This window comes from Macadamia integrifolia, chromosome 6, assembly GCF_013358625.1.
Source record: "Macadamia integrifolia cultivar HAES 741 chromosome 6, SCU_Mint_v3, whole genome shotgun sequence".
In the NCBI taxonomy this organism is placed as follows: Eukaryota; Viridiplantae; Streptophyta; class Magnoliopsida; order Proteales; family Proteaceae; genus Macadamia; species Macadamia integrifolia.
Genome location: NC_056562.1, coordinates 35639525 through 35654454, shown reverse-complemented (window position 1 = coordinate 35654454; position 14930 = coordinate 35639525). Strand labels below are relative to the sequence as shown.

The 14930-nt window shown below is 37.2% G+C and overlaps 1 protein-coding gene and 1 pseudogene across 1 annotated transcript in view; one reads left to right on the top strand and one right to left on the bottom strand.

Annotated features, from left to right (window-relative positions):
- The first annotated feature begins 9373 nt into the window (after positions 1–9373).
- On the top strand, positions 9374–12164 carry LOC122081349 (annotated as a pseudogene).
- A 1189-nt stretch (positions 12165–13353) lies between these two features.
- The window catches only part of LOC122082740 (40S ribosomal protein S10-1-like), a 4288-nt gene continuing 2711 nt past the window's right edge, over positions 13354–14930 (bottom strand). Inside the window, exon 5 of the mRNA XM_042650486.1 lies at positions 13354–13662. Coding sequence (XP_042506420.1) covers positions 13582–13662 — 81 coding nt within the window. The 3' untranslated portion in view covers positions 13354–13581. The remainder of the gene's footprint in view (positions 13663–14930) is intronic.

The following is a 14930-nucleotide window of genomic DNA, read 5'->3' as shown; positions in this document are numbered from 1 at the left end:
CAGAGCAGTGGCAGCAGTGGAACTGCTCGAGGAAGGAATTAATAGAGAGAACGGTAGTACTACAATGGTTGGAATCATAAACAAAAACACAAAAAAAAAAAAAAAAAAAAAAAAAACAAGGGAAATGTATATGGAGGTACGTCAGTGCCAACGTTGGGAGTGTCCGATGAGGCCATGATTAATGCTGGGGAATGGCAAAGTAGAGTTGTAGAGAACAGTTGAGGAACGGCGTGAGTAATGTTTAGGGAATAAGCTAATGGCTATTTCCACGCTATAGCTTCAAAGTTGTGGTAAATGATTGAGATTTTAAGAGGCAAACAAGCTCATTTGAAGTGTTGTGATGTTGAGAGTTATAAAAGTATAGTTTCTCAAATTGGTTAAAGTTTGTTTTTTGTGCTCTCATTATATGGGAAGAGCTATCTCCATGGAAAGAGTATTGAGATGTTGAGAGTCATAGAGGTATAGTCCCAAATTGTTTAAGTTCGAATCTTGATAGCTGATGGAACTTAATCACAGCTGAGTAAAAATTATGACTGTTGTAGAGGCTATTCAATCTTTATGTTAAGCGTCACCCATCCCCACCCCTCTCATTTTTTTTACATCCTTTGTGTAAGGAATCCAAAAGCCCACTAACTTTCTAATAGGTTTAACAATGGTTTGAGGAAACGGATTGGATTCAGAATCAAGATTGGACATTGATTCTGACTGGATTTCTTGGGTTCATGTCAAATCCAATTGATTCCTAATCAATTATGGCCGAGTCAGAATTGCAGAGGCCTGGCAGAAAGGGTTTCGGTTGCTGACATGTGGCACTTGTCAATCCAATGGGTGAAGGGATTTCATGTCAAAATCGAAATCCTCTCTCTTCATCTCTAATCAGCGAGAGTGAACAAGTTGCTCTTCTCCCTTTTCTTTCTTACTAATCTCTCTTCGTCTCTGTTCGGCTGATTCACAGATTTTTAAAACCCTGACCACCAGGCCAAGGTCTAGTGTGTCAGTTCCAATTTTCTTCCGCTGCTAGATCACCACCATTACCATCAGCATGGAAATTTCAGTTTAATAACATGGAAGCTAATCTATGTTCATGCCTGACCCAAGTATTAGAACATGTGATAATTATCAAAACCACAATTGAAAAAATATCTCCCTTTCTTAATTTCTTACTGATACAGATGAGTTGACCAGATCATTTTCAAGATCTCTTGTCATGCTTTGTTGTTTGTCCCACATCGAAAATCTTTATAATATTTAGTCCTTTATAAATTTAAGGTTCACAAACGGCCAGCGCCGAGCTCGTTAGTGTGAGCTTGTAACCAAGCGGAGCCATAAGATGATCGAACGGTGACTTGGTTCTTACTGGGTTGGATTAGGTTCCAGTGATTCCTTACGCTTAAGGAGATATAGCATGATAGACTGGGATAACCTCCCGCTCCAAACAGCCTGGAGGGTGTTCATTGGTGCCCTATTGCGCCCCAAGAAATGATCCCAATCGGACGATCGCTTCTCATAACGTGGGTGCCAATCGGTTCGGTTTTGATTTAAATTTGGTTTTATAATGTTATATTATTTTTGTGATAGTAAAATATGATTTTAAAATACATCTAATGGAAAGAGATTACTGAAATGAAAATTAAATTAGGGTTATGAAGTGGATGTCGGTTTGAGTTTGATTTTTTTCAAATTGGGTTCCTTATTTGGTTTTATATTATGGACTTATATTAGGTGTGTAGGTCAACGTTGCTTAAAAAAAAAAAAAACCCTTGACTCTTAGGTTCATGATTTACCAAACTTTTAAATTACACGATTACCCACTCAAGGTTTTAGTCATAAAAAAATACATGATTATATGTGGAAGATGAAGAATCACTATTTTGAGTAGTTTTGTAAACCCAAACCTAATTTTGAATATTTTTGTTAACTAAAACTTTGGGTGGATAGTTTTGTAAACTCAAACCTAATTTTGGGTATTTTTGTTAACTAAAACTTTTTGTGGGTAATTTTGTAAAGGGAAACCCAAAAATGGGTAATCGTGTAATTTTTCCTATTATTTTTGTGATAGTAAAATATGATTTTAAAATACATCTAATGTGAAGAGATTACTGAAAATTAAATGAGGGTTATGAAGTGGATGTCAATCGGTTTGGTTTTGATTCAATTCAAGTTGATTTGGTTAGAGTTTGATTTTTTTCAAATTGGGTTCCTTATTTGGTTTTATATTAAGGACTTACATTAGGTGTGTAGGTCAACTTTGCTAAAAAAAAAAAGCATTAACTCTTAGGTTCATGATTTACCAAACTTTCAAATTACATGATTACCCATTCAAGGTTTTAGTCATAAAAAAAATACATGATTATATGTGGAAGATGAAGAATCACTATTTTGGGTAGTTTTGTAAACCCAAACCTGATTTTGGATATTTTTATTAACTAAAACTTTGGGTGGATAGTTTTGTAAACTCAAACCTAATTTTGGATATTTTTGTTAACTAAAACTTTTTGTGGGTAATTTTGTAAAAAGAAACCCAAAAATGGGTAATCATGTAATTTTCCCTATTATTTTTGTGATAGTAAAATAGGATTTTAAAATACATCTAATGTAAAGAGATTACTGAAAATTAAATGAGGGTAATGAAGTGGATGTCAATTGGTTTGGTTTTGATTCAATTCAAGTTGATTTGGTTAGAATTTGATTTTTCTCAAATTGGGTTCCTTATTTGGTTTTATATTAAGGACTTATATTACGTGTGTAGGTCAACTTTGCTCAAAAAAAAAAAAAAAAAAAAAACCCTTAACTCTTACGTTCATGATTTACCAAACTTTTATCAAAAACATTAAAAATAAATAAAATTTATCATCCACATTATTTAAATGGTAAAAAAAAAATATAATTTTTCTTGATTCCTTATTCAGTTTTAGAAAAGATAATTTGATTCAGTTTCGGTTTTGATTTTCAATACCGATTTTAAATTAACACCTTTAGCACAAAGTGTCACTTTGCTAAGGTTGTGTTTGGTTGCATAATTCATTGGAGAGTCTTTCCAGTGAAACACGGTTCTCTGTTTTTTAAAATGTTTGGTTGTTTTAGAAGGTGTTTCTACTTAAACACACTAATTCTTCTGAAACACCCATTAAAGCTAAATTGTTGTTCATATAAGAATTAGGGTAAATAGCAAAACTCACTTTTGACACACATATTTCTAACCCTCATATAAATAATTGTTGTTTAATAGTCTTTTAGGAGAATTACAAAAATCGGGCAACATTCTTCATCTCCTCGACGCCACTGCCCATGGCCAGACTTCAACGCTGACCCTGAAGCAAGACGACCTCCTTGCTCTTCCCATTGCTACTCTGCTGTTCAGATTTGGAGTTCCCCTTTCTCTACTAGATTCAACCTCTTCTTCCCCAACGGACGAAGGAACACAGTCCAAAGGACGTGACATAGCAATCTGGCCTAGTGAAGTTTCACATTTTATGCTAGATTATCTATGTAAAATCAAGAGAGATGGGAAAAGTGGAGACAATGGTCTTAAGAAACCAATATGGCAGGCTGTTACACTTTCTATCAATGATAGATTCTAGCTGAAATTTGAATGGGAGCAAGTGAGGAACCATTATAGAATTTGGAAAGCAAGACTTGGGGCTTTATGTGATCTCCAAAAAACTTCTGGGATGGGTTGGAAAGAAGCAGAATCAAGATTCAATGCGCCCCAACATTTTTTGAATGAATTGAAGGTATTGCCATCTCCCAAGTAATAACATGAAATTAGATGTTACTTTAGGACTTCTATGTTTAAATTATTCTTTGTTACCACTAATGACATAGAATTGTATTTTTTTTTCAGAGAAATGAACAAATGTACTGGAAAGAGCACAGAGTCCTTTCGGTTCATTTGGCAACAACTGCATGGTTAGGAAACGAAGTTGCTAATGGGAATGATTCAAGTCACCCATCTGATGCTATCCATGATGATGCCTTTGCCAATCCAGTCCCTCTTGAGGAATTACATGACTTGGAGGTTGAGCAGGAAGAAACAGTTTTTTATGATCAGACAAGTGTCCCTTCAACTCCAGTTGAGAGTATGTCCCGAACTCGTGATAGGCCTCGTTCCAATGCCTCAACTTCTAGGGAGAAGAAAAAGAAGACCGGAGCCAAGGATTAAAGTATCGGTATCGATCATCGTATCGATCGGCCAAAATTAAGATACGTATCGGAGAGTATCGTATCATATCGGAGATACACTAAGATACGTTAAAGATACACATATAAATGGATAGGAAACATTTTTTTAAACACTTTTGCATAAAGAGTTTGTTAAAAAAAACTATTGATAACATGTATTACGCATAAACACTAAATTGAGGGTATCGTACTAGGAATTCAAGGTTTATAGTTGTCCCATAAATGTAAAATCCTTGTTCCCAACCTTGATTTCCACTTTAGTTAGAGAGAAATATGACTGACAACAACTTTGGAACAAAAACCCTTCAAAAAATCGTGTTTTTCTGAAAAATTACCCATCTTGGCCATTATATGACCATAGCACACTGTATCGGTATATACCGATACTCACCAATACGTATTGATACTCACCGAGACATATCGATATATATTGATATTCACCGATACGTGTCAATATATACCGATACGTACCGATCGATACATACCGATACGTACCAATACATACTGAAACGTATATTTTACCTCAATTTTATAATTTTCATAGTAGTATCGAGGCATATCGTATCGTATCGATGTGTATTAGTAGTGTATTGATGCATATCGGTATGTATTGTAGGATATATATCGATACGAAAGGATTTTAAAAATTTCATGCATCGTATCGATGTGTATCGTATCGGTCGCCTAAATTTAAGATACGTATCGAAGGGTATCGTATCGGTATCGGAGATACTTAAAACCATGACCAGAGCTAAAAAAATTGGGAGTTCTCTCAAGTTGATTGCATCTGCTACAAGTGAATTGATCCAGTCTGACCCACTTACTAATCTAGGTAAAAAATTGAACTCTACAATAGATGCAATTCCTGGATTGGATTTCCAAAAGTGCTTTAGGGCAAAACAATTCCTCCTACAAAATAGGGATTTAGCAATCCTTTTCCTAGAAGCAAAAGAGGAAGACAAGATGAAAGTCTTGGAGATGGTGTTGCCAGATGGCGTTGCAAACCAATGATTTAAACTGATGATGGTTAATGTTTCTTTTTATTTTGATGATGTTATTTTGAAATTGCGGATTTAAGATTGTGAAATTTTTTTTTCAATATACCCTGGATTTGGTAGGACACAGTTTCTTTTTTAATATATGATTGTAATGTGGATGGTAGCTATGAGCAGCTGGTGTTTAGGTCCTTGGCAAGACTTGCTCGTTGTTGGATGGAAAGGTTTTTTATTTTCATTTATATGTGGAATGAATATGATGGAAAGGTTCTTCTCCCACTAAATTATTAGAAACATAATGGTGATCTACCACAATGAAGACAAAAGAGTTGTAAAACTCTATGAAAATGACTAATACAGCAACTTGTTATTTCCAAGTCAAGATCTTCCTATCCTTAACATGGAGAGGCATTCAAATAAGTCGCCTGACCTGTGCATCAAGATTTTCTGGTAAATATCTGGAAGTTGACTTTAGAGGACCTTTGTCCCTCCAATAATCTTCTCAAGTAAGGCTTCTGGCTATTATACCTCTTGCAAATGCTTTCTTGCAGTTGGTACTTATTTCTGTCCCAACAATTGCAAATTCATGTTATGCCTCCAATAACTNGTCCCAACAATTTCAAATTCATGTTATGCCTCCAATAACTCCTCCAATAAAATTTCTCAAATAGGTAGAATAGGGGAGGGAGGGTATGTGTTAATGTGGGCTTCACTATTTATTACGTGAGAGAGGTATAAGGTAGAAAGACGAGAGATAAATCTCTAGGTACAAATGTATTCTAGTGGGGCTGTTATTACACTTTGAGATACTTTAACCCAACAACGAAAATGCACCATTTTCTCTATTGAAAACATGGTTTAAAAGCCTATGTGTATAGGGTAGAAAGATGAGAGATAAATCTCTAGGTTCAAATGTATTCTTTTTTTTTTTTTTTTTTTAATAACTTATTTTTAAATACTACCAACTGATGGAGTTAGAATAACTAAATAGTTTTTTTAGATTGAATCCAAAGAATCAAACTGACATATTAAGTAACCAAACAGTTTTTACTGACTGATTCTATAGAATCATTCTCACAGATTTAGGTCAACCAAACAGTTTTCAAGTAGAAATACATAATAGAATTATGGGTAACCAAACAATTCCTATGAATCACTAAAAAATAAATGTCATTCATCAAAACCACTCTCTACTGAATCTATGCCAAAACAGAAAGATAACTCCAATGAATTATGCAACCAAACACAACCTAATGGGTCCCCCAATCGTTGATCTTTCATCTTATCTTTTAAATTGTTCTTTCTATGGCTTAAAAGCGAACAAAATATTTGAGGAAAAGAGTTGACGAAGACCCAAGGGGCCGAGCCCCCATCGGGTCAGTGAAATTGCCAACCAAATGGCCCATCAACTAGTTTAATGTCTGTTTGGTTGCAAGGGTAATAAGAAGGAACATAATTTAAATTTTCTAAAGGAACAATTTGTTGTGAAGAGTTTCTACCAAGAAAATAAATTGTCAACCAAAGTCAAATCAACTAAGCCTGCTCCCAATGGATGGATTATATAGATCTTATGTTTATTAAAAAAAAATAAGTATGTTGTTGATATTATGTATGCTAGTGGATAACACCAATGGGATCACATGATGAGATATCATATGAGAAAGATATATAGATCATTTCAAAAAGGGGAAAAGAAAGATAGATACAATGGGTGCTAGTTTGCGATATACCGGTGATATACCCAACCTTTTCCCTATGTATATACATAGATCTTATTTTTTCTATTCTACTCTGCTTAAAAGCCAAAATAACCAAAGTCATTCATATATTTTCTCATTTATTCCCAAGTCATTTTCAGCCTACATACCTTCAGTGCCTTAATTCTTCTAATATACTTGTACTAAGAAAAATCCTCTTGAACCATATCAATCAACCATTGCCCAAGCCTAGCTACATTGTTTACCAATGGGGTTGGTAGCCTAGTGGTGAAAATGCCCTCAACCTATCATTGCTCGAGTCGACTGGTTATGAGTTCAAGTCTTGACATACCCCACTATCTTGGTTGTAGACGCGTCGCTTACCATACGAGGCTTCTTTATCAGAAAGCAGCCCTGCGCCCAAACACATGGACGGTTCCTCCTAGAGGACATGGTGCCTCTGGTGCAAGGGCTGTTATCAGATAAAAAAATTTGTCCCATAAATAAAATAGACTGCACAAACAAGACAAAGAAGTAAACATTTAATTGTGAAGAAGCATCAATCCAATAACAGTCCCATTCTTATAGGATTTCCTAGCTATGCGGTCAGCCTTGTAGAGAGCGATCTAATGGTTATTGCTACCAAAAAAAATAAAACATACTAATGATTATCACAAGCTGATCGACGATCTAAAAACTTGACTATTTATGGTGAGAAAACATGTTTACATATGACCTTATCATAAACTTATTTAGCTTTTCTTAAATGGACCCCCCAATAAACAATGGATTCAAGAAAGATGAGTCTAAGAACAAACTTTGCCTATACCATATCGATCCTATATGAAATCAGTTTTCTTAAACAAAATCACTTGGAACAACCTTAAAAAAAAAATAATGAAATTAAATATAAATTTCCAACAGATTATGTAAACCATGACAAGGAAAATACTATGTCAAAGATTACCTAACTTTTGAGTAAATGACATAAGAGCACACTAATAAGGTTTAATGAAACAGTTTCATACATAGGATGGCAACGAGTCATTTCATGTGAGGAGAAGAAAGAAAAAGAGTGTGTTTGGGCTAAAGCACCCTCCCTTGGTGGCTCAAAGAACTATCTTCCATTATTTATTTTACGTTGAGAGATTTTTCATCAAAATGAGATGGTATGAAATAGAAAAATGATCAATTTCTTGTTAGCTTAGTAGTTTGTGGGGCAGGACTTAAGCAGGATTTTATAGATTCCTTCTTAGATAGGTCATCCTCTAATGAATCTCATAAAACTCTTCTTTTTATTTTATTTTATTTATTTATTTATTTATCTTTTTCTGAATCCTTAGTGGATCCTTTCGCACACCCACTCACATAAACCATGGGTTCCACTCACTCTCCGTCCAAAACCCTTATTATCAAATTCGTAACCCACCCCCTGCCCCGTTCTTCACCGCACCGAGGCGTCAAAAAGAACCCTCTCCCATACTATAAAAAAGAGTAACTTAGAAGAAAGAAACCAGAGACCTTGAATGTTTAGAAACTATTGCGAAATTTTAATCATAATCATGGTTGAAAAGCACCTTATTTGGTTTCCTATGAAGACTTTTAAGGAAGGGTTGTGCCATTTGACATTGATGCAAGATAAATGAACACATTTTCAATGCATCCTCCAAATATGTCACGACTCAAATGACCTGACTTGGTAGGTAGAGGATCTAAGGGCTAGAATGTTGTTTTGTTAGAATTAATGCCTAGAAGGACTAATTTTTATTTGTCATCAAAAGAGAAGCATTTTTTTTTTTGGGAGGGACAAAAATGAAATGTTATTCAAATAAATCGAACAACGAGGAACTCTTGCCAAGATAAATATTACAAGAAAAGAGAAGCATTAAACCTTTTGGCTGAATATACTTTTGAATATGATATGCTTCTATTTTATTTCAAATATCATTGAGACTAATTTTCGATTTTGGATGTTTTAACTTTTGATCCTATTAGAAAGAATATATATATATATATATATATATATTATATCTTTGTTATTTTGTCCATTTTTTAGGACAGTGTTTCGGCTCGAGGATTATAGCCTATAACGGCAAGAAACACCCAATCATTATCCCTGAAAAATAATCATTCCCAAGAGGCAAAGAGCTCATTTCAGAGGAGGGGAAGAGAAAGATAGAGCGGTTTAGGAATATAGGTTACACTTCCGGACACAGAATATTTCCCTTTGAAAAAAAATTGTTTCTTAGATCCAATTGTTTGAGAAATGATTTTAACAGAAAGGGTTTCATGATTGTGGAAGTCACACCAAAACAGAACCTTTTAGGATACAGATTGAGCATTGACGGATGTGAATTTGGAAAAAAATATCCGATATGCTCCAATCAAAACGTACGTTTCTTCGAGATATTTCTCCACCTCATTCCTATCTAACAGCAAATAGCATCGATAGGCTCCTAATCTGAACACTCTTTCCCTAGGCCTACAGTTCACACGAACATTTTCAAACATATGCAAAGGAAGAGAGCGAATACGAGAAGTCGCGAACGGAAGGGGGTAGAAGAACACTGAAGAAAGGAATGGGAGAAAGTTTCCCTCCACAATGGGTGAAGGAAATACCAGAAACTCTTCACCCCACCCCACTCTACCCTATAAATATCCTCTGCACTCTCCTCTAACCTTGCATTTTAGATCGAAAGGCATTCGAATAGCGTTCAGAGAAAACCCTCGTTTCTTACTCCAGGCAATCGGTTTCGTTCTTGATTCTTCCTTTCTTCTTTGATCTGTCGAGATCATCTGCAATGGCGGATGTCCACACAGGAGAAGCGCAGACCTTCGCCTTCCAGGCGGAGATCAACCAGCTTCTTAGCCTGATCATCAACACCTTCTACAGCAACAAGGAGATTTTCCTTCGAGAACTCATCAGCAATTCCTCGGATGTCAGTCTTTCGTTTCTTGCTTTCTTTCCATCACAAATCTCTTCGAGTTCGTTTGATATTATAATGTCTCTTTCTCTGTGAAATCCGATAGTTGTTTCTGAATCTTGACCTCGTTTCAGGCATTGGACAAGATCCGGTTCCAAAGGCTGACTGACAATAGCAAGCTTGATGCGCAACCAGAGTTTTTCATTAGGCTTGTTTCTGACAAGGCTAACAAGACGGTTTCTATTATAGACAGCGGCATTGGCATGACCAAAACAGGTAATGTATCATTTTCTTTATATCTGAGTTCTTGTTTCTTTGATTAGTCACCACCGATCGAAATTAATGTTTTACGCAGATTTGGTGAACAATTTGGGAACAATTGCAAGGTCTGGAACCAAGGAATTCATGGAGGCATTACAGTCTGGAGTTGATTTGAGTATGACCGGTCAATTTGGAGTTGGATTCTACTCGTCCTACCTCGTTGCGGATAAAGTTATTGTGACTTCGAAGTTTATCTTGACTTTGGTTTAATGTAATGTTGCCACCAATTCTCGGTTGATGACTTCTTAAAACAGCTGGAGTACCTGGAAGAGAGAAAATTGAATGATCTCGTGAAGAAGCACTCCGGGTTCATCAGCTATCCTATCTACCTCTGGACGGAAAAGACAACAGAGAAGTATGTTACTGATGATGAAGACGATGAAATCAAGAAAGAAGAGGAAGGTGATGTCGAGGTCGTAAATGAAGAGAAGGACCGCAAGTCCAACAAGAAGAAGAAGAAGGTTAAGGAGGTGTCTCACGAGTGGCAACTCATTAACAAGCAGAAGCCTATCTGGATGCGCAAGCCAGAGGAGATCACCAAGGAAGAGTATGCATCCTTCTACCGGAGCTTGACCAACGACTGGGACGATCACCTTGCTGTAAAGCACTTCTCCATGGAAGGGCAGCTCGAATTTAAGGCATCCTTTTCGTTCCTAAGAGGGCTCCCTTCGACCTCTTTGGCACGAGGAAGAAGATGAACAACATCAAACTCCATGTTCGGAGGGTCTTCATAACGGATAACTGTGAGGAGCTGATCCCGCAGTACCTTGAAATCGTGAAGGGTGTTGTTGATTCTGACGATCTGCCACTCAACATATCTCGTGAAATGCTTCAGCAGAACAAGATTCTGAAAGTGATTAAGAAGAACCTCGTGAAGAAATGCATAGAAATGTTCTTGGGGATTGCGGAGAACAAGGTGGACTATGCCAGATTTTACGATGCATTCTCCAAGAACATTAAGTTGGGTATCCATGAAGACAGCCAGAACAGGGAAAAGCTGTCAGACCTTCTCCGTTACTACTCGACTAAGAGTGGTGACGGGATGACAAGTTTGAAGGACTATGTCACCAGGATGAAGGCCCGCCAGAAGGATATCTATTACATCAGTGGTGAGAGCAAGAAGGCTGTTGAGAACTCCCCATTCCTAGAGCGACTCAAGAAGAAAGGTTACGAAGTACTTTTCATGATCGATGCCATCGATGAGTTTGTGGTCGACCAATTGAAGGAGTATGATGGGAAGAAGATTGTGTCGGCAACGAAAGAGGGGCTGAAACTTGATGAAGATTCCGAGGAAGAAAAGAAGGAAAAAGAGAAGAAGAGAAAGTCATTTGATGATTTCTGTAAGAAGATCAAGCGCATCCTCGATGACAAGGTGGAGAAGGTGGTGGTTTCCGACAGGATTGTTGATTCACCTTGCTGCTTAGTGACTGGTGAGAACGGTTGGACAGCTAATATGGAGAGAGTCATGAAAGCCCAACCTTTGAAAGACAGCAGCTTGATCTCTTACATGACTAGCAAGAAGACAATGGAGATCAACCCAGACAATGTCATCATGGAGGAGCTGCGGAAGAGATATGAGGCTGATAAGAGTGACAGGTCAGTTAATGATCTGGTGCTGTTGCTCTTCGAGACTGCCCTCTTGACTTCTGGTTTCAGTCTCGATGACCCCAACACTCACGCTGCAAGGATTCACATGATATTGAAGTTGGGCCTTAACATCGAGGAGGAAGAGGCAGTGGGTGAGGACGCTGATATTCCCACCATGGAGGGGGAAGGCGACGAGGAAAGCAAAATGGAGGAAATCGACTGAAATCCCTTATCAAGAGAAAAAGTGCTATGAGGATGTTTCAGTGTTTGCATAGGCAAGAATAGAAGAATGTAATTGGACAAGAATTATAAACCCCCCAAAACCCCTTTACTTTTTTAACAGTTTGGGGTTTGTCTTTCTTCTGGGTCATACATATTCTTACATAGCGTGAGATGCTGTAATCTGGGATTTCATCTCTAATTGAACATTTTCTCCGAGAGAGTGAGGTTATTCTGGACTTCCTCTTTGTCTTTCTTCTCTTCTTACGACATATTACTCTTCCTAGTGTATTAAGACAAGTCATGGCAATCTCATTGTAAATGGGTCGATAGAACATCAATCGTTACAACTTCTTTGGTTTATACAAACATTGGCCGCGGAGGAATTGACAACTCCAATGATCTAATGTCTTGTGAGATATGGAGTGACTTGATGAGGCACGGAGTACTTCGTAAGGAAAATGCCTTTCAGGCCTGGCTAAGCTGGATGGGGAACTCTAATTGGTACTTGTGGCCTATCAAGCAATGTTGAAGTTGCATAAAGAGCAGCAAATAGCCACTCTAGTGTGCTTTACCAAAAAAATAAAAAATAAACAAAAACTAGAGGGCAAGGGTTGGAAGGTTAAGACTGTCAAATATTTGTGCAGGGGTCAAGAGATAGCAGTGTGGAAATTAGAAGAGGAAGCAATAGAGTCATTGCAGGGGATACAAAGAATCCCGAGAGTGAGAAAACCTATTTGCTTCGTATTAGTGTAGACACAATTGGTGCTAATGGAGCATCAACCTTGAAGTTTACAGTATTCCTTCCATTCCATTTCTTGAAGAGTAATGTGATGGTGTCTACATATCCCTGTTCGAGAAGGCTTTTTTTCATCTTATTTCATAAAATACGCTCATCAACTCACTATGTGAGCCAATCAACTTTTCGTTCATGAAGATAAGATGGTTCTGCCTACAGTTGAACGCCAGTAAAGGTATTGTCACCAAAATCGCCTGCCGATCCAATGCCTGAGGTGCATGCCAAGACTCTAAGCCCAAGACTCGGGAAAGTCTTGGCATGCACATATTGACATGCACCTCCCATCCGTTGGATCTTTACTGCCACTCACAACAGAAGATCAGAAGATTTTGATCCGCCAATGTCCGCCAGATTCCCTCCCCACAGAAGATGAGCCCGGATCAGTTCAGTGGCAAGGGGAATAACGGGAAAGTAATTAAAATCAAATCAAACGATATTAGAAAAGTAGTAGGGAGAATGTTTCCTTCGTTGGCTCTCAACTTCTGCCATCGAGCAGGAATCACCTTAAAATTGACTACCATATTAAGAGTTTGAGATTGTTGCACAATGATAGCACACTAGTTTCTATCTTTCTTAAACTAATTCCCATCTAAGCCAAAACAGAGGAAGCAATCTAGTACTCAGCAGAGTTGCAAGGAAACCAGATGTTGAGTTTCAATCCAATCCGTAAACTTCAACATCAACAATATTATAGGTAACTGGTGCCATGAAATATAATTATAGGTCACTTGTCAAACTCAACTGAGTACAACCCATTAAAAAAAAGACACAAAAACTAATGTCAACAAATGACCACTACAGGATTTATACTGCTCACTATAACAGCCAAAATTAAGCATTTGTGAGACATCTGCCTCCTAAGCAACACTAGAGCTAGCAGGACCTGCACCATAACCACCACCCCCACGGCCAAATCCTCCAGATCTTCCACCAGGGCCCCTGCAAAGTTCAAGTGTGGCTCTTAGAACATTGATGAAAGGATCACCAAAGCTGAAATACGTAAATAATTGTGAATGACGTTGAAATTTCAAACATATAAAATTACCAAAAAAAAAATTTTTTAAGAAAATAAAAAACGGTAGTATAAGAATAGGGGAAAGTTTTCCAAGAATCCACCCCAACAAAAAAAAAAATTCTTTGGAGGAGGTCTGAAATGGCCTCCACTGTTCCCAAAAACACATCCAAGCACACAATGATTGCCATCGGTGGAGGAAAGAGTGAAGGAAAACTCAATCCATGATTATATACTATAGTGTGCCTATGTGAAGCATTGTCACAATAATCAACACTTGGCCAAGCCAAAAGGCATTGTAAGTTAGTAATAAAATTATACCTGAAGACCTACAAGAAAATTCTCAAAAGACGAGTCCTAAAACATGAAGACCTTTTTCCAGAAGGGCAAAAATATTGGACAGCATGAAACTATATATTCCCAATTTTGTTGAGATGATACCAAGGACCATTCAAACTCTACCCAGTGAAGTGTATCCAATCATTTTTACTTGTCAAACACAGAGTTTGTATGATTTTTGTAACACTAAAGACCCTCAGGAAGTTGTATAAAACCAATATCGCAAAACATCTCAAAGAACAAAGACGTGACAACAATATATCATGTTAAGCAATTATAAAAAAAGTCCCTATCACCGTCTGAAATTTAAACAGCAAAGTAGGATGAGAGTCATGAGAATATGAAACGAAGGTAAAAGAAAATTTCTTCTTCAAAAGTAGCAATCAATAACCTCAACCGGTGGGGGGATGTTCAACATGAAAAACAACAAAAGCAACAATGGCGACTCTTCCAAGTTTCCATTCGGTCAGTTCCTGAACCTATTTGGCCAGAAATTCAATGGTTTGAGTACTTGCAAGGTTCACGATTTGAATCCTGTGACTGAATTCATAACCGGAACATATGATCCAGAAATAAAACTCTTAATTTAGAGTAACTTAAGTAGAGAGACACGAATCAAAACCTTTATGTCATGTTTGAGATTTAAAATGTAACCGCAAGCGTACGGATCAGTGTAGCTACGGGTCGAACACAGGGAGAGCAGCCACTTTATTTTTTATTTCTTTTAATAATGCGAAAGTGAACTGATTAATGGCTGTGATCTAATTCTAATTACCGTCCTAAACATATGTATCTAAAATAACGTCCTAACCATTCGTCATCTAAGAATTTAAAGACGCAAGCCACGCAATTAAA